This window comes from Numenius arquata, chromosome Z, assembly GCF_964106895.1.
Source record: "Numenius arquata chromosome Z, bNumArq3.hap1.1, whole genome shotgun sequence".
Lineage (NCBI taxonomy): Eukaryota > Metazoa > Chordata > Aves > Charadriiformes > Scolopacidae > Numenius > Numenius arquata.
This window is the reverse complement of record NC_133616.1, coordinates 54,734,182-54,754,075: the sequence shown is the minus strand read 5'-3', so window position 1 is coordinate 54,754,075 and position 19,894 is coordinate 54,734,182. Positions and strand designations below refer to the sequence as shown.

At 40.1% G+C, this 19,894-nt stretch overlaps 1 protein-coding gene across 2 annotated transcripts in view; it reads right to left on the bottom strand.

Moving 5' to 3' along the window:
* The window catches only part of ZNF462 (zinc finger protein 462), a 51,628-nt gene that overhangs the window by 6,438 nt on the left and 25,296 nt on the right, over positions 1-19,894 (bottom strand). For both annotated transcript variants that reach the window (XM_074166365.1, XM_074166366.1), the window contains exons 7-10: positions 10,507-10,771; positions 8,196-8,332; positions 2,995-3,218; positions 489-621 (exon numbers count right to left, since the gene is read on the bottom strand). In XM_074166365.1, coding sequence (XP_074022466.1) covers positions 489-621; positions 2,995-3,218; positions 8,196-8,332; positions 10,507-10,771 — 759 coding nt within the window. The remainder of the gene's footprint in view (positions 1-488; positions 622-2,994; positions 3,219-8,195; positions 8,333-10,506; positions 10,772-19,894) is intronic.

The window sequence follows — 19,894 nt, the reverse complement described above, 5'->3', positions numbered from 1 at the left end:
GAGCTGCCAACTGCAGCAACAGCAACAGGACTGTTCACAAGGAACGCTGGACACAGAATTAATAACAGCCCATAAAAAAGTTTGGCCATGACACCTTCATCCCTAGCTTGAACAATGCCAAGTGAAAAGCTGAAAATTGGTTGCCAAAACAGAAAATCTGACAGACCACTAAAATACTCACATAGTTTTCCAAGCCCCTATAGATGTTATCTGCATGGGCAGATAAGTCACAGACGCTATCTGTGTATTCTCATAGTACATATTTCAACAGACAGAAAACTTGTAATAAGGATTAGAAACATGAGATTCCCCCAGGAGCAGTGTCTTCACAAAAGCCCCATTCTGCTTCTGCTGGCATGCCTGCATGGCTCTACAGGAATGTGCTGTAGAGTCAACAGCTGACCTTGCTTGGTGAGACTGGTGGGGCATGTTGCAGGGCCAAAAAAACAAAAAAAAAAAACCAAACCCAAAACCAAGGCTGCACTGACCTCTCTCTTCAGTCTTGGGGCTTAACTCATCTTCTTTTTCTTCTTCATCACTGCTGGAGGTCTCTGTTTTCCCCTTCATTTGTTCCAACTGGTCCAAGTTAACCCGTCCAACCAGCTCAAAATTCCGACTCACCTTTGAAAGAACACTTTTGTCAGCAATCAGCACAAGCTAATCAGAAAAATCATCACATACACAAAACAAAATTGACTACACTCCGAAACCTACTCAGCTTTAGGTGACATGGAGCCACCTAATCAAATTAACACTCATTTCTTTTCAATGATAGTGATTTTTCATTTGCTGTTTATTCTGCATTTCTCATTTTTTGTTTTCAAAAATTAATGACATTCAGTAACCCTCCTTGATTTCTTCCTGGTTTTGATGTATTAAAACAAACAAAAAAATCCCAGAAATGCAAAACACTGTAAGTTGTATACTCTTTTTACGGGACCATTCAACCGCTGTGATCAAATGCTGCTATTGCACATCCACACTGGAGGAAAATTCTTTGTGACTGGTTCATTCAGCTTCATGCATGAAAGGCTGGGTTCTTTACTAAGCACATGGCTGCTGTGTGCCACATACACTTTCACTCATTAATAACAGATTAATTTTCATTATGAAAGGCTGCAAAGCGCTTTGCAAACTGATATACAGACTATAATGGGAACACTTCACCCAGCAGTCAAATTCAGCTAACCCTAGGGTGAAATGCACCAGCTACTTAACAGCTCACAGCAGCAGTATGAAAGGAGCAGCTTAGGGCACAGAAGTCAGGAACTCCACCACATCCAACAGAAACAGCAGAGGAATAGATTTACGGTAGAGGCAGAGAGTGTGGAGCATGACCAGGACACTAGGGCTAATACTTGTTGGATGACAAGCGCCCTCTGAGCTCATTGATCACTGCTGGGAAGGATTTTGGATTCATCTTTCATGCAAAGAGACAGCCTCCAGCAGCACAGGCACTGAGCCACACAGCCAGAAAGGATTGAGAAGGAAGACTGAAAGCAGTGCAACACCTCCTGCAAGATGTTGAATGAAATATCAACGCCCACTAACTATTTTTTATCCCTCTGCGGGAAAGAGAATGTGAATGAACTTAAGGAGCATGTAAATTAGACTGTAGTATATCTCCAAGTAGCAAATTATCCTACATGCAGTGCTGTGCAGATTCCTAGCACTATTCCATACAGACAGCCGTAATGAGGTTCTCTGACTTAACACAGTACCCACTGAGATTTAAACAAATAAGACCACATGCAAAGGACTTAATTCAACTAAACTCATGCACAAAAACTCTTCAAGGTGCAATATATCACTTGGGTATCTGAGCTCAGAACTTTGACACAAATTGGCAAGATATAGATTACCAAAGAAATATGGGGAAAAGACGCCCTAAAATACTGGCATCATCACTGCAGGTCCAGATTGGAAGGGAGAGCTAAGCAAGGGAATAGTCTTCCCAGCTTGATGCACTGTGTCAAAAGATGAGGAACAGTGCTTCTTGGATATGCCAGGCACCTTGCTGTGATGACTAGGACGCATGGAGTATCTCATGTACTGTGTGAATTGCAGAAGACTCTCCAGAAGTAATAAAGAAGAGATAAGCATAGAAGGCCAACATAAGTTTACAGAGTTTGTTTTTATAAGACAGACTTCTGCTGCTAATACTGTCAATATAAATGTATTTGACTGTAAGGAAAGGGTTATTCAGTCAATGAAGCAGCAGTGAATTTTTAATGAGGACCTGGGCAGCTCAGCTCCAACTGGTGGAGGCATATAGCTGCCTCCCCTGGAAATATGATAAGAAGGCACTCTTAACAAACACTCCAAAACACATCTCAATTCTAGAATTTAAGTGTTTCTCAGCTACACAGTTCAGAGTTACAGAAATTCAAAGCTAACTGTCTGTGGAAAGCCTCTAATGACTTCTCAAAGACTGGATCAGGTCTGCACTCAGGGACTCCACAAACTCCAAAGCAGTCTTAACTTAGGACCTGGTTATACTTGCTGTTTATCTTTCCCTCGTAAAACGTAAATGGAGATGTATTGCTCTCTTTGTTATTAAAATATGCATGGCATGTCAGACTGCTGAAGCCGCCAGAGCAATCTTATGTTTGGAATCTCCTGCCTTTTAGAGAGGCTGAATGACAACAGCCTTAATATTCTTTCACAACCCTCTTTTTTTTTTAATCTCTTTAAATAAACTTAGCATACATACCTTTTCCAGGTAACCGTACTGTGGATACAACAGTCTATCAATTCTGGTCAATCTGAACAGCTTTAGAAAACCTCAATTTTGAGTTTGTAAAGAAAAAAAGAAGTACTAGAGAACAGAGGAAGTGAAGCCCAACATGGGAGGGGTTAGTTTCCATATGTGGGGATAGAGAGAAAAAAACCCCAACCAATGGCAAGCTGGCTACTCAGAGATGACGTGCAAGTAAACTAATAAAGCATTTGCAAAGAGTAGATTGATACAAATTAAAACTATCTGGGTGTTACCTTATGCTCATCTCGAAGGTGAGCATCCAGCTCCTCTGTGTGTTTGGTCTCATAGTAGCAGAGTTGGCATTTGTAAGGTTTCAGTTCATTGTGCTTCTCTATGTGTTGCTGCAAGCTCTCATCACTGGAGCAGGTAAAGGTACACTTATCACAGCGGAAAACAACTCCTTGCAAGTATTTTGACAGTTTGGAACGGCAGACTTCAATGGGAACGACCCGCTCTTCTGTAGGGACAGGACAACATTCACTTAACAAATTTTATGAAATACCAGGACCACCTGTTAACAGCTTGGGCACTATCACCCACACAACTAATAGGCTTGGCTATATGGGAGCTAAGACGGACTGACACAAAAGGCACAAAACAAAAATTCTTCTGCAATGAGAGGGTTAATCCTCCAAGGCTACAAATGCAGGTGTCCTCACAAATGTAACTTCTTATTGGATGAAGAGGATGGGAATGGAGGTTTTGGGGCAAATGAGACTCCACCTGTGAGGCAGAGTAATAAAAGAGGAATAAAATACCAGCCATAAAATTAGAAAGACCAAAAGTCCATTTTGGTTCAGTACTTGACAGCAGCCAGGAACGGCTGCTAGAAATGTAATAACAGGCAAGCAGCAAGGTGTTGCCAAATGCATCACTCTGCTGGCTTTATAGGAGCTGGTATCCTCACCATCACATCTAAAGCTACTCTTTGGGATCTGAGAGGGTAAGCAAGGCAGGATGTTTCCCTGGAAAAGGCTGTGCAGTTCAGCCAGGGGCAGAAACTTCCCAACACATCCACAGCTTTCAGAAAGCTCAGACTCAAAATCTGCACACATCAGTCATACTTCCTGCAGTTCAGATCATGGAAACAGGTATGTACTGAAATGCTCTTGCTGAGTTTTTAAACTCTCCACTTCTCAAAGAAAGCATGACATTTAACAGAACAGCAATTAATTTCAGTCATTTGACAAAGCCAGAATCCGACGTGCATAACATATATCCTCTAGTTCCCAGAGCCATGTGCACAAGGGAAACCCCAAATTTGACCTTTCAGCTGAGGGTCGCCAGAAGATCCTCATCATGGGCTTTTGTTACTCAACTGGCCTTTTGAACTACCACACTGAAATTTAGTATTGTTATTCCTTGTGAACTGCAGATTAAAGGAGGAGTTTGATCATCCTCATGAAGGGTCTTCTTTAACAACAGATTAAAATAAGCAAACAAAAACCCCAGGCCTGAATCTCAGATAGTAAAGTCATGTGAAGTTTTCAAAAAGATAAATACTAATTAAAATATTTGAAAATTCCCTTTTTGTCTGTCACCTGGCACAGATTAAAAAAACCTAAAACATGGGATGGTATAAAACTTTTTATCTACCAGTCTGGAGTAATGCAGCACTCCCTAATTCACATTAGCAAAACCTATTATCTCACAATCACACGCACACTCCCCAAATCAAAGGCAGCACAATAACATGAGAAAAGCAAAATAAACACAACATCAATTCTAGCCTGAAGGATTTCACTTTCAGGGGATGATATAAAACTTTACATGATGTATTCGTGTCAGTGAACTTCCTCCAAGCGATAATTTTGGAACTTGCAGGGTTATTTGCACCCAGAACCTCACATTTTGTAAGGTGATGCTCTCATTTCCAGCTTGCCCTGACAAAGCTCTATTTATTTTATTACTCATTTAGAATGCACTTATCATATCTGGGCAACTCACAAAATTACAGCAAACCATAAAGCCCCATACACAAATTCAAAGAGGTAGCTTCTTTATCCATGTGTAGACTTCAAAGATCAGCAGCCTCTAAACAAAGGCTACTGTATATGCATCACAAAAAGATGTCCTGAATTGTGAGACAATTTAGCAAGAGATGTAATTAAAAAACAACAACAAAATAAACATCTAAAAAGCATCATCTTGGTTTAAGAAATCCAATCATTCCATTAGACTGAAATATTCAGTCTAACTGTAATGCAGATGAGAGATTAAATTGAAAGGCCATTAATGCACTAGGTATTTGCACTACAGTAGCTCAAAGCAGACATACATTTTTTTGCTCAAGGCATAAAAGAGCCCATGACTCTATCAGTCCTTGGTTAAAAGGAAAAAATCTTTACTCAGCAACACTCCACAGCAGATATAAGTTATTTCCTTCCCGTAAAGGTAAACCAACTACAAACAAAACAGCCCTACTATCTAGACGTGGAGCAATTATTGGTCATGTTGGACATTTGAAAATATGCAATTTTGCCTGCAAATCAAAGCTATAGTCACAGAACATGTTGCATTTGCATTCCAGTAGCCAAAAGCAAGCACAGCACAAGGGTTCTGCATGTATCAGTGAAGCTGTGTGTACAACAAATAATGCCAGGAACAACCACGTGCAAGGAACCAGGATATGTAGCAATGAAGCCTTTGGGGACGTAGATGAATTTGAAAATTTGACTTTTTTATCTTAAAGTTACTATTCAAGAGAAACGGGTGTGATTTCTATTAAATAGAAGAACAAACCAGAAAGAGAATAAAATGATCCCTAAAAGAAGAAAAAATAATGCTCCAAGGATTTTAAAGTAGACCCAACAGTGATCTCTGCAAGTTGCATTTAGCCCTATAAAAACACCAATGTGTTTCAAAGTGTGTGATGAGAATGCTACTGGAAGGGATAATGAAAACTAATTGCACTGTCCAAACTAAATTAAAGGCCCACACCTCTGCTGGCCATGGAGCAAGAGTTCACTGACTCCTCTGTGTCTCCTCTCCCCAGGCTTGCCTGTCACAAAGGCCAGGAAGAGTTTGAGAGCCGAACTTCTTCTCTTCACCTACCGGCATGGCAGCCTCCAGCTTTGTCAGTCCCTTGATACAGGCCACCTGCAATGAGTCTGTGCTCCATCTGTGCCCACAGAAGGGATGGTGAATAGCTTTTATGCTGATGAGGAATAGGTGATACATGGAAGAAAGCTCTTGGAGGCTTCCTGTTTGCCATCATTTTTAATGGGAAGCAAATTCCTTGCCTAATTTTTTCTCACTAGGCATTCAGCCTTCTATCTGGTAATGCTCTAGCCCTGTAAAACTCAGTTTCTGTAGCCACTCATTAAGAGGCAAATATACTCTCCATTTCAAGCACATGCCGTTTCATCAAGGGTTAGAGATGCAGCAACTTGGAAGTAATGCAAGAGTCATGCATCCGTAAGCATGTCTTTTTACACAGGGGGAACATTAACTATGAAATGGATCAAATCCTTCACTCTTGATCGTACACACTGCACCACTCCATCTACCTCAAAACTAATTTTCTTGGACCACAGCTCAAGGTTATGCCCTTGTTTTACCAATGCAATGGCTATAAAAAAGGAAGACTACTGCAGACTACATTCACCATTGCTCAGTCTCTCTTTTAGTGCATGTTAAATCTTGTCAAAATTGTCTGCTGCCACACAATTAAACAAAATGGTAGAATATTTTTCAGCTGGATATATGCACCAGAAAGAACTTTAAGGAAGGACGTTACTTCTTATATTACATGGATGCTTGATGCCATAGAAAACCCTTGTCCTTCCCTCAGTGGCCTCTGAGATTTTTTTATCAGCTAATATGCTATTTGCATTAAAACTTCTCTTACTCTGTTTTACCTCTCCCAGTGCTGTAGTGGGTGTATCGTATCATGATGTCCTTTGCTATCAGCTTTGTTTCAGCAGCACAAAGGCTTGGGGTTGGTCTGTGCAACTGAAGCAACAGCTCTACAAAAGATCCAGTGCGTCACTTACCCAGGAGGTAACCACTTGCAACTGGTCAGAAACAGCTCTGTACAGGCAGTATAACTGCTTGAGCTCATGAAGTATTCTTCCACTTCCACAGCTGGAGATTCCCAGTGTCAAGTCTATGCATGATGGAAAATATCCTAACTAAGCCCACCAAGTTCTCCCTCAGACTGCCTATCTGTGTTTTAAAGGTCTGTCAGTGTCCACTGGAGCCCTGGCACAGCCACAAAGCACAGAACATGTTGGCAGCACTTAGAACTGCACAGTACCCTGCAAAGGGTTTAACTAAGCCCTCCTCTCCTCTAAAGCAAGCTAATTCTTGGGTATGCACTGAAGCTGATCAAAATCCTGACACAGCAACACCTTCAAAGACAGTAAGTAAAAGCTAAAGCACCTGCCAAATTCTTATAACCAAATAAGGCAGCTTTGTAAAATGCTTTCTGAATCACTGACAGGTCATTTTTCCCAGATGTTCCCTCAGAATAGCCCTGCTAGCAGATAGAAATTTGTATGAACTCTGCCAACCTCACTGCTTTGGTACAAGCAGGACTTTAAGCTACCAACACTGAAAAGTGGTACGTTACAAGGAATTACGACAGTGCTTGTCACACCAGGATCTCCTCCAGGAAAAAGATGGCATGCAAAACTTGTGTTTGCTCACCACCAATACCCTACTGTGAAACTCTGCCCAACCTGCAAGCAGGCAGAGTGCCATCCCAACACATGGGTTTGGATTTCGGCAGCCAACAGACCATCTACAAGCATCAAGTGTGATAGCTATGGGCAGGAATCCCAGCCCAGAGAGCCCAAACAGCTGTCTCTTCTGAGCTAGCAAGCCTGCAGTTAATAGAATATAGAAATCCCTAATCCCACTTTTAACTGGCTTAAAAATGAAGGGAGAGGTGGAGATAGAAAAGGAGTCATAAATTAAAAAAAATAATTATAATTCTTGTTTTGATTCTAAGAACGCTGACCAGAAAAAAATTCAAGCAAGTAATCAAGGGTTATTTTGGGGCCTCTATGGTTAGTTGATCCACCCTGTCACAGAGTTTATGATAGCAAGGACTTTATGATAACAAGGACATAAGCAGGAAACAACTCTGTCCTAGATCAGAGTTGTAAATTAGGGCAACTCTTGCTGAACAGGTGTTTGATGGCTGTTAACCTCTCTAGAGGAAAAGCTTAAAAACAATTTTAAACGTGCCCTGTTTCAGCACTGGCTAACTTTGATTTTTACGGGAAATAAATAAGATGAATCATTTAGAAATGAAAGAAGAGATACTCAAAGGCTGGTGACTTATTCAACATACTTGTCCTCATGTACAGAGACGGGAAAAATTAATGATGTACAGAGATGGAAAAATTTCATGAAACCAGTCTGAAAGACAAGGGCATTGTTCAGCATTCCCCTCATCAGATACAGACACATACAGGGATATTGTTACCTCTGTGCAGAACTATATGGTCAATCATGTTGCGTTTATATTTGGTGTGATATAGGCAAAGAGGACAGCGAAGGTCTTTGGGTCCTTCCTCAGGAACTGCTGAATGCCCAGCTTCCACGTGCATAGTAAAAGCAGATCTGTGAAACGGGAGGGAGAGATGGAAGCAGTCAGAAGAGGTGTGCAGGGAACGATGAAGTGTCACAGCTCTATAAGGGACGTGTCATGTAAAATGGTACAGATACCACTCAGCCTTGTCTTCATAGTGCCACATGGCATTTCAGCAGGGCTACTCACATGAGTAACACATGAGCAGAGTTATTTGCAGGCTTGTATCCTCAAGTAACAAACACTGGTTCTGACAAGATACTCTTTTGCATAGGTTGCTCTATAGGCACATTGCTATAGTTAAGATAGCAAAAGAATTCCCATCTTTCATGCTCATTATTTGTCTTCAGGCTGAAAGATTCAGTGTACTTTCTCTGGTAAAGATTAAATTTTTAGCAAGTTGAACAAAATCTATCAACTGTGCTGGAGGTACAGACAGACTTATTTCTGGAGGCAGATAACATCCTTAACCACCTCTGTGTTTCTAGGACAAGCCCAAAGTCAGGTAAAATGTTTAGATTCGGGATTCAAAACAGAGTTGTTGTTCACAGTGAGTTTGGCACTGAGTAAGTAAGTTTTAAAGCATCAGCTATAAGGATCTGAAAACCCAAGGCCAAGAATACTCTCCTGATTAACGTCAAGGAATGAATGAATTCTCCACAGTACTTTTGAACAAAAAATTTCATGCTGCCATTATACTGGCTGCATACTTAAAAGTTGCAAGAAACATCAGAGGAAATAAACTCTACACCTATCTTACCACAAGCTCAACTACTGAAATGAGAGGTGCCTGTAAACTTGGAGCACTTGGTCGTTTTTTACTAAAGCAGTGTTAAAGCTTGCAAAAGCTAAGGAGCTTGCCACACTGAACTGAAATTAGAAGTCTGTTTGGTGTTTTTCAAGACTGTTAACTTGAACACAGAGCAACTTACTAACACAACTGGCTTTGGGCCTGATCCAGCAATCACTGAATCCTACAGGTATATTTCTGCCAACTTCAGGGAGTACTTTCATCATTTCAGTTTCTATGGTGAGTTGAAGAGGGGATTTGTATGGGGTTCCCCTCCCACATCACCTTTTTTTAAAGAGGGAAAACACGCTGTGCTTCTAAAAGAAGCGAGATTTAATCCCTGAATATTTGAGATACCACATGAAAGAACACTACTCCCTTACTCAATTATGAAGGTGTTTAAATGCTGCTTGATTTAAGATGATTTCATTTCAACCAGGTAGAAGAAAATGGCACTCGCAAGATACGAACAGACTAAATGGACCTGGCAATTGCTGGTAATCTTTAAGACAGATAGCAATCAGGATATAAAGCACAAGCAGCAAATTATACCATAGAGGCAGCAAGGAGCTCAAGCAACAGAAGCTAGACATGAAACTAGAGGTTGTTCTTGGGTGGATTCTCTCAGGTTTGTGCTCAACATTTTCTTCAACAGAACTCCTCCCCTTTATCCAGTCATACTGCTTACTGTCTCCAGTCTCCTAAGAACTTAACAAGTCTGAGACCTCAAATGTCAGCTAAGGGCATTGTGCTCAGAGGTCCAGCATATCAGGAGGAAATAATGAGCATCACAGGTGCATAGGTTTTTTTTTTCCTTACGGAACAGCAGCTAAAAACATGCACTCAGAGAAACACACACAGCACCAAGTTTTTAAATTTCGGACATCTAATTGGATTTTCTGAAATGTCTCTGTAAGCTATCAGAAATGCTAGAGAATGCTTTGCATTTCAGCTAGAAAGATGGTGGAGGAAATAAAATTACATAAGAGAGGTTTCTTCAGAATGGTGATATAAATTCTCCTGTCTCCCTAGGACACTTGATTGTCCCATGCTTTATGCTGGTTGCAGCATAAAATGACCTTATTTTTGTGCAGAAAATTTTCACACATGAGCCCTCTAATTCCCTAGGCTGAGGAAAAAGTACTACCTGTACCATTTCCTCCAGCAAGTAAAACCTACTGCAAGGACTTATTGTGCTTTCGTCTGCAGCAGATGGTACCGGCTGTTGTAGGAGAGAGGAAAATGGATTACATGGATGCTGCTGTGATCTGGCATGGCATTTCCTATGTTCTTCTCCCTGGTCAGCAGTGGCCATGTTTCTGTTAGCTACAGCCAGCTCTCAAAGACCTCAGAAGTCTTTTCAAGTGCTAAAGAACCCCTTATGAGTTCAGTTTATCTGTTTTGCACAGTACTTACTTAAAGCCTGTATAAAAGGAACAATCTTTGCACTTGAAGAGTTTTTTCCCTCCGTGCTTGTCACGGTAATGACGGCGAATGCTCTGTATGTAACCCGAGGAGAATTCACAAAATTCACAGTTAAGGATGGCTTCCATTTTTTCCACTCCTGCAGCACTCCCAGAAAGGGGGATTGGGCTGATGTTGTTGTTGTTCCTGGCCAAAGCTGCAGACTGGTAGTGGTTCAACTGCTGCTGAACATCAGGCGGCTCAGAGTATGAAGAGTCTGTACAGAAACAGAGGGAAGTTGTTATTCCAGGTGGATCAACAAATCTAAAAAGTTTTGAGGCCTGCTCCAGCACCTATTGGCTTTTAGAGGAGGTCAATCAACATGTTAGTTATGAAATCTGCTGACAGCTTTTTGAAGGGATTAAGAAAAAGAGGTGTAGCACTTCTTAATCTAATGTAATGTGTATACTACAATTTAAAAGGTGATCAGCCTAAATTATGCTTTTTAGATCTGATTTGGGGAGGGGAGAAGTGACAGTTTTAAATCAAAAGTAGTCTGAAAAGAAATCTGGTTTTAAGACTTTTAATTTGTGAAGGTAAGCAAATTAATCACACTGCCAAGTGTTTATGTGTTTGGTGCATATATCAGACCAGATCCTCTCAAATATCTTATGCCAGATTACACCAGATGAAGATCTGGCACAGGAAACACATAAATAGCCTATGTAAAAAGAAGTTAAAAAAAAAAAAAAAAAGAAAGGAAAAAAATTTATACGCTTCCCTACTCATTCATGAAATTATTTAAGAAACCCACATCAAAAGTTAACTTTAGTGAAATGATACAATTTTGTGACATTTGAAGCAGTCTCCACAAAGGTAAATTCATGTTGTCCTAGCTGATGATGTTTGAAATGAAGTCATCATTGGAAAAAAAAGATATTTAATCATAAATTCCAGTAAAGCAAACTTCTAAATCACATTTTCTTAGAAGCTGCCAAGTTTTGGTATATGAGAAAGAGACCACTTTCTAGAGATGTACCTGTATAGATGCATCCCTTCTACAACCCAGAACTCCGTCACACTATTTTAATGGCATGTGGAGAAACACAGGTCAGAGATGTCTCAGTACTGAAACTGAAAGCTATATTATCTGGACTCAAAAAAAAAGGAGGGGTGAGCATGGCGTTGAACGTTTCCCAACACACTGTTTGAATGTGGAGGTTAGGAATTCATCTGCTTTGTCCTATATAACCCACAGCTGCCCATGAATGGCACAAATGAAAGCAGATGAATAAAGCACACATGAATTTCAGTGTAACTTTTCAGGAAAGAAGACAAAAGGCTCTTAAGCTTTCTGGAAGAAGTGGGGAAAAGGTAAGGGGGAGGAGAAGGAGGGAAGTCAGAATACAAACTGTACCAGCCACCTCCTGCTTTGGTGGGTACTTCATTTTCCAAAGCTTAATTCCCTGAAGCTGGATACGTAGGAACTCTCTAGCAGACATACTTGTGGGAACTTAACACCATCCAGTCAAACTAATTAGTAGGGAGAAACAAAAGGCAAACAGGCCAATACAGCAGTGTGGGGAACTTCTCCACCTGTCTTCAAAAGAGTAAAATGCTTGCTTTCTTTTCTTACTACCACAGAAAGGGGTTATATGTGCCCAAGAAATGAAAAGCAAACTAACAACAACCAAAAAAACCAAACATGCAAAAAAATCACAAGCAGGAGATAAATGTTTCCAGGCTCCCTGGCTTCATCACCAGGTGTACAGCAAAGAGAAAGGCAGAGACATGAAAGATTCTGGCAGAATGAATGAAACCTTTATGTTTTTCCTATCCAAGACTCATGAACTGAGGCTGCATTACAATGCAGCATTTATCATATCTTGTTTTGACCACATCTACAGCAGCTTTGCTCACCATGAAGGCCCACAGTGAGCTCCACCCATTCAAATCTCAAGGCTTTCTTTTCCTTGTGTTTGAAATAGGCTCCCTCATTTCATTTTCTTTGGCACAAGACAGGCTTGAGTAGCTGCAAATCTCTGCAAAAGTCTCTTCTCTCTCCAAGGCAGCAACTATGCGCTTGCCCTCTTTTGGAACAGGGCCTTGAGGTCCAAAAGAATGCATGGTTCAGAGTGGATTTGCTGACTTGTGTATCTGCAACCTGGTGTCTGGGCTACTGGGTTCAATGCTTCTAAAAGCTCAAAACAGACAGATTTCCTGACAAGGATATGACAGCCTAAAAAAAGTTCATAGTACTGGAAACAGTTCTTTTCGTCTGTGTACTGGTCAAATTACTTGTAGAGTACTGATTAAAGTCTAGTTTGTAGCTTACTGTTCCCTCCTCAGGAGAAGGGATCAAAAATTTCCATCACATCATCAAGGTTCCTAGCCAAAGCCTCAGTGATATCCACTGCTAAGAAAGTTACAGGTTTTTAAAAAGATTATTTTCAGAACAAGGAAGTTTTGCTGTTGTTTGGATGATCTACTGTACTTCAGAAGTTTTCACTTCCCCTGTCATCTGGTGTCTATTATTCCAGTTTTCGAACTTTCAATCGGATATTGGAATCTGGTATGGAAAACTGGAATCCGGAATGTGAAAACTGCAAAAGTAGATGTCTATTACCACAGGAAAAAAAGTACACAAAGTAGCTTTCCTTGTCATCAGCAATAGCCAAAAGCAAATTCTACCTTTAATATTTGAATTCTTACTTTCTTTCAACCAGGATTCATTCTGGTCACCTTACAATTTTTAGTATATTGCTCCATTGCAATTAAGATAGCTATGATATTTACAGAAAACAAAACAAAACAAAAGCCTTCTGAAGAGCTTATACAGAGTCTTACATTTTAACAATGATAGCAATGGTCCCTAGTTCTGCCTGTGTATTCATCCCCTTTTCCCTTGCCAAATGCTTTCATTATTTTGCAGTCCTTCTGGAGTGCAAGATTTAGCACTTCCTGAAGAAAAACACCCAGGATTAACACATGTGTATAGGGCTTCTGTTGGTTTCTGAGAATCAGCTTGCCAGACAGCTATCCTAGCATGCAGGTGCAACCCAGCTCCACCAGGAACACTTCGGACAGAGTCCAAAGCTGACTAAAGGCATGGGAGGTTTTCCACCGACTTCAGTAAACCACACTTTTTCATGCCCACTCCAAGACCAGTGAAGGCAATGGAAAGATAGCAACTGACTTGCATTTGCTTCCAAACACACATTTTAGCACACAGCACAGAATGAACTGGCAGCAAATAAGAAACAGATTATGGAGTTGAGGTTTTGGATTTTTTAATTTATTTTTTAACAGCAGTACCTGAAAGAAGGACTATGGAGGCAAATCCACAGCCAAAAAACAGCAGCACTGCCTTGAACTGTCAGAGCGCTTCTGCCTGGGCACCTCCTCTGTTTCTGCTGGAAGAGTGGCCTGATGTTCTGAACAGCTCTGCATGTACTTCAGTGCTGGGCTGACTTAAGATGTTGATCACCTATTATAAGACCCTTAGCATTTACACAAGCCTCGAGTTGCTGTGCACCAAACGGCTGGACACCTTTCAGCGGTGCTGCTGCACCAACAGGATGCCTGAATGTAAGAGTGAAGCATGAAGGAGGAAGACAGCAGAGCTTTTCCCTCAGAACTGACCAACAATTGAGCCATGGCTGTACACAACGCAAGTTCCACCTCAGTCTTCTTCCTGCACCCCACATACAAAGGGTTGGGAGCACTCCAGGAAAGTGTTAAACAACTTTGGCCTGGAGCAGGAAGAGGATCTAGCCATCCATGTCTGAAAAAAGTAAAATGGCCTTAGAAGCCTACATCAAAGTTAGAAAGCAGACGAAAGACATTAAAATAAGCAAAGGGAAGAGCTACAGAATTTGTATTACGTAACGTAAAACACAAAGGCAAAGAGAAAACATGAAGGGGAAGAAAATGAAGAAAAATTAAGCACCAGGAAGTACTGATTACATGTTAAGGAAAAAACTGGCACTTTTTTCTTTGAATAGCCTCAAGGCAGCACAAGAAAATAAAGGATGTTCATATATGCAATGCAAGGAAAGAAAACAAAATACTTAGCCCTGAGGATTTAAAACAATCAATCAAACAAAAAAAAAACCCACACCAAAACGACTGAGATCCACTTTTAAAAGTAATTTTCTCCAAAATGAGTGGAAGGACTTCACCATGCAACTCTAAACGCAAGGTTAAGAGCATGAGATGATCTGACATAAAAGGAAGGACACCTACAGTCATGCCAAAAGGCAAAAAATTAAAAGGAATTGATGTAGTAAAAAATGGAAGAACAGCAGAGAGGGTGCAAATCTTCATTTTGAGATTTCACATATCACAACTACCTACAGACTACCTGCACAGGAAGAATAACGAAGATAACAAGTAAGTGTAATCCCTGCCAGTATGTGTCGATCTGAAAGATCACAGAATCTACCCTCAGTATACAACAACATCCTCATATCCAAATGCAGAAATGAGTAGTTGAAAGGAAAGGAGCAGAAATGACTGTCCACATGGTGCCCCATCTACACAGCCATATCTAAACTACTCGTGAGTGCTGTTAATAATATATAAGTAAGCCTCACAGTGTTCTTGCACAGAATAGAGAGACGGCATTTCCAGAGTGCCTAAACCACTTAAATGTAGGGTAAGTGACGCTGTCACCCTGAAAACTTTATTCAGAGTACAAACCCAAAGACTGGCACAATGATTCTATCAACAATACTGAAAGATCCTACCTCATCCTAAAGAGCATTCACAGGTTCCACTAGAATGCAATATAAGGCAATTGTGAAAATCATGTTTGGTACACACCTACATACCTTGGGATCATACCCCAGGGGAAAATATACAATGAAAATCCACCACAGAAGCAAAATGAAAATCCAAGTTTTCATGGATCCTCTGCAATGTATAACACGTTTCAGAAACCTAAAAGAACAAAAACTTGGGATCTTCTCAGAAGAAAAAAAAAATTTAAAGATTCTGATCCAGCTACATAAATTTACTCAGAAATTAAACGATGTTCTCATTATTTGTAGGTATTTTCAGAGCTATCGATGAACACACACACAACAGCAAGACACACCAAGCAACAACAGACCAGAAAAACACCTTGACATGTCTAAATAAGAGACACTGAGCAGCATTTGAGAAACCAGAGGAAAAAGTACCTATAAAAGGAAAGAAATAAAACAATTGTTTCATCCTTTTAGGGTGAACAGAAGTAGACACATCTGATACAAATATCTCCATGCCTGCACAACGAGGGATAAGGATGGAAGGAGAAACACTGTTAGGAAAAGCAACTGTTTTTAGTACATTGGAAAGAGAGCTAATAATAATTGAATAGCTCAATGACCAGCAGGAGACGGTAGGAGATAAAAATGAAGACACTACACTTTCCTGGTAAATCCAGCAGAAACATCAACCAAAGTCAAAAGAGATTAGCATTTGTACGACAAATGAAATTTGGGAAGAGGATGTTTGGCTCCTGAGATAAGAAAAAAACAAAGAGAATGTATAAATAACAAAAAGTGCTTAAAAAACACTTGGGGGGGGGGGGGGGGGGGCGGAAGGCAACATAGTAACAATGCAGGCCTAGGACATTACAGATCCCTAAGACAAAGTCCTAAAGAGACTAAAAGGAAAATATTTGGAATGCTATTTAATTTTCTCTGAAATAATTCACATAAAGAGATTTCTCTGAAGAATAACGGAGAAATTTCAAGGAATTAAGAAAAGTAGCAGACAAATTGTTTCCTCTGGATAGAAACATATTTGTGAAACCAAGTCAAGATGTAATACTATACCAAAAAATACCAACAAACACAAAAGTATGGCCAAAAGCATGGATGATTGAACTAACATTAATAATTATTTTAAGAGGCATAAGATAAGGCTAAGAGTGGAAACTATGAGATTTAGGAATATAATCCCTTCTGAAATTCAATGGAACTTAAAATTGCCAGCTCACTGAGTAGTAGGATAGCATATAATCATAAATGGCAACAGCTTGAAAAGTGGGAAGGTGGCAAAGCAGGGTGTCATACAAAGATTGTCAAGACTACACACATTTGTTCACTTTATGCCATGCAACACTGACCTGGAAGGAAGAATACGTGGGAGGGTGAAATGTTCTGGCAATAAATTAAGCTGAGGGGAGGGGAAGATAGAAGAGACTGAGATTCAGAGGGATGCAACAAAACATTCATGAAGAAGCATAGGGAAGCATACAGTACGAGGAATTTTTATTCACTGCATGTTTAAAAACAGAATATGAACCTACTTTTCTACCTAAATTCTGGTTTTTACTAAAGAACCTTTACATTGCTAGGATGTTGTTGAACGAGATGTAACAGAATCAGATGTTGTGTCCTGTTCGCACATTCCAGAAGACAAAAAGAAAAGAGCAATCACAGAGGAAAGAAAATACAGCCCTGAAATAAAACCGCCATTTAAATACCAAACCTCAAAAATCTTATTGGAGGAGTTTATTTCAGCATTATCTGTAAAGGCCACTTTTTGGATTGTTTTTGGACCAGCTTTTGTGAGAAAGATACCTATACATCTAAGGCTCATAAGAGGGCAACCAGAAAGACACATGGACTATGCAATCTTGCTTATTCAAAAGAGGTAAGAGACTATATCCATGCTTCTTTATAATTTTGAATTTCTTTTTGAGTTATGTGTACACCTATCTCTGAATGGAACTGAGACAGTATATGTGCTATGCAGCTTCTTGTGCTATATCAAAATCGTTTCAAAGGGACAGAAATTTCATCCAAGAAGGAAATAATAATTTTGTCATCTGACTTCCTTTACATAAAGCAAGTCTCATACTGCTGCCCATTGAGGAATCTTGGGAGTTTCATAGTTGAGATCAAGGAGAGAGTGGCTATAATATTCTATAATATTCATTAAGATGATGCAAAGGAGACCAGTAGGAATTTTATAAAACCTAGGTAGGAGTAACGTAATTGATGAAATAAGTTATACCATATTATTTCCATCAGAAAAGAAGGATCAGCCCAAGAGCTTCCCACACTCTCCTGTTTTTGAGTATCCAACACTTCCAGGATATCCTGTTAGCATCAGCTTTCAAGACAGGCACAACACGATCGTGAACACTGCCTGAATCATTACCCTGCTCTGCTAATGCTGTGATTCAGAAGGATCAGTTTTAGGGGTCAGGAAACACTTCATGTAGCCATTTAATTTCTAGTTATCCCTTCTTTTCATCCATCCTACCCACAACAAAATTTCTCTCCTGGCTTCAACTCAATTTAACTTTCCTTCAGTTCTTTAGGTGACTTGGCCACTTACTAGTCACATTTAGGCTGCACACAACCCTCTCATTATAAACTACACTCTTTAAGTAGCTGCTCTTACCATCTGCAACCTTTGCAACATCAGTGCCAAGCCACTACAGCTTTCTAACCCCACCAGTTGCTTTGCCCATTGCCATTTTTCCTTACAGCACAGAGATGATGTGTTAGGAGTGCATCTTGTTTCTCTTCCTCTGGCATTTGTGTTATTTCACCTCGGTTTATCCACTGCCTTTTCTTTAAAGAACATTTCAGGCTGAGAATCTGCTTATACTGGGTGAACATTTCAAACTGTTGGTCATGTTTCAACCCTATGTTCTTATAATTTTTTTATTCAAGGAATAAAGTTCCATTGTCTAAATACAGGGTGGCACTCAAAACCAAGACTACTGCTACATGTCAAACTCTGGGATCTCCAGATGCTTACCTATTTCCATAAAATGCATAAAATAAAAAGTTCTGTAGCTGTTCTGTTGAGCTAAACTCAAACTTCATAAATGGGAGTGCACTTACAGAAGAGAGCAACACAAACAGATCTAGCATTAGCAAGACGTTGATCTAACCAGTCTGCTAAAAGAACCTGGTAACAGGTTCTTTTCTGAATTTACAAAGATTTCCTACTTAACCGATTCTTCACTCAGACAATCTATTGACCAATTTTATTTTTATTTTTTTTTTTTGCACTGGTAGCCAAACCATCCTCATGCTATTATATTCCATGACTTAATTCACATTTTTAAGGACAGTTCATCAGGTATTCTTCAGGAGTACTCCATATTTCTTTTTCTATTGCTCTGGCCTTTGAAGTATTTGTATTAATACAAATTACTAATACTTAGGCACAAACACACATGCTGCTGTCACCTAAATGCTCACTTGCCTCTAAGCTTCAATTGAACAGGGGAAAGAAATCCAGCTTTATCAAGTGCTACGTTTTTGCATTCTGCTTTAAAACTGGCTCTAAAATTACAGTGACAATATATGGGCACTGAGGATCCATTCTAATCATAGAACTCAGGAACTTGTAATTTGTTCTGGAAACCTCCAGCATACACCTTGACATCATTATTGTTATTACTGCCAACAGAAAGGACTCATCTCTGTCACCAGCTCTGAGTGATCACAGACCACTTTGGGCAGTATTTTCAAACATCAGTACCAATATGCAGTAACAATGTCCCTTAAAGAAGAAATAAAACCAGCTACTTAAACATCAAACTTTGGTCTGTCAACTACAATGATAATATATGTCCATTTCAACAGAACCAACATGAGCAAAGAGTTTTACCTCTATGTCAAGTACCAAATCCCTCCAGCAAGTTTTAGATCAATAGAAAGTAACTGGAGTCTTGGGGTGTAGGGAGAATATCAGTTAGCTTACACAAGAATGCTACTATACTAACATGTGGGAACGATAGCCTGCAGAAATGCTCTCTTGCACAGCATTGGTCAAGTCATATCACATACCCCTTCACAGCAATAGCATCCTTTTTACTTTGTATAGAGTGATCGCAAATTCCAGGGACAGCAGAAGTACGTGATGGCTGAGAGAGCATCACCTGCCACTTTTGTCCCCTGTCCTGAACATAAAAATCAGAGCCAAAAGCAAAAGCCTCAGGGAAAAAAGAAAAAAAACCCACAAAAACCACAACAGGAGTCTAGATATGCTTCTTTCCACCGTGGTTGCAATCAGGTCATTTCTGTCTGCCCGGAAGGAATCCAGAAGATGTTTCTTCCTTCATTTATTACTTGATCTGCCCAAACAACTTACGCTGTCTTCTCTCTACCCCAGGCAAGTCTTTCAGTATCACATCAATCCCATTGCAGCAGGCTGGCCAAATCCATACAAAGACTGGCAGCAACCTCCTCCCAGCTGCGTAAGTTCCTGTCTCCATCCTGTTGAATCTCAATTTTGCCTTTACCCATTCAGTTCAAGCACAAAAAGCTCAGGACCAGAAAAGAGCACAATGAACAGCAAGTTGACACCCCCCTGAGCACAGCCAATGACAGAATAAACATCTCTCTCTGTTCCACTAGCCACAAAACTGTTCTCAACACACTGT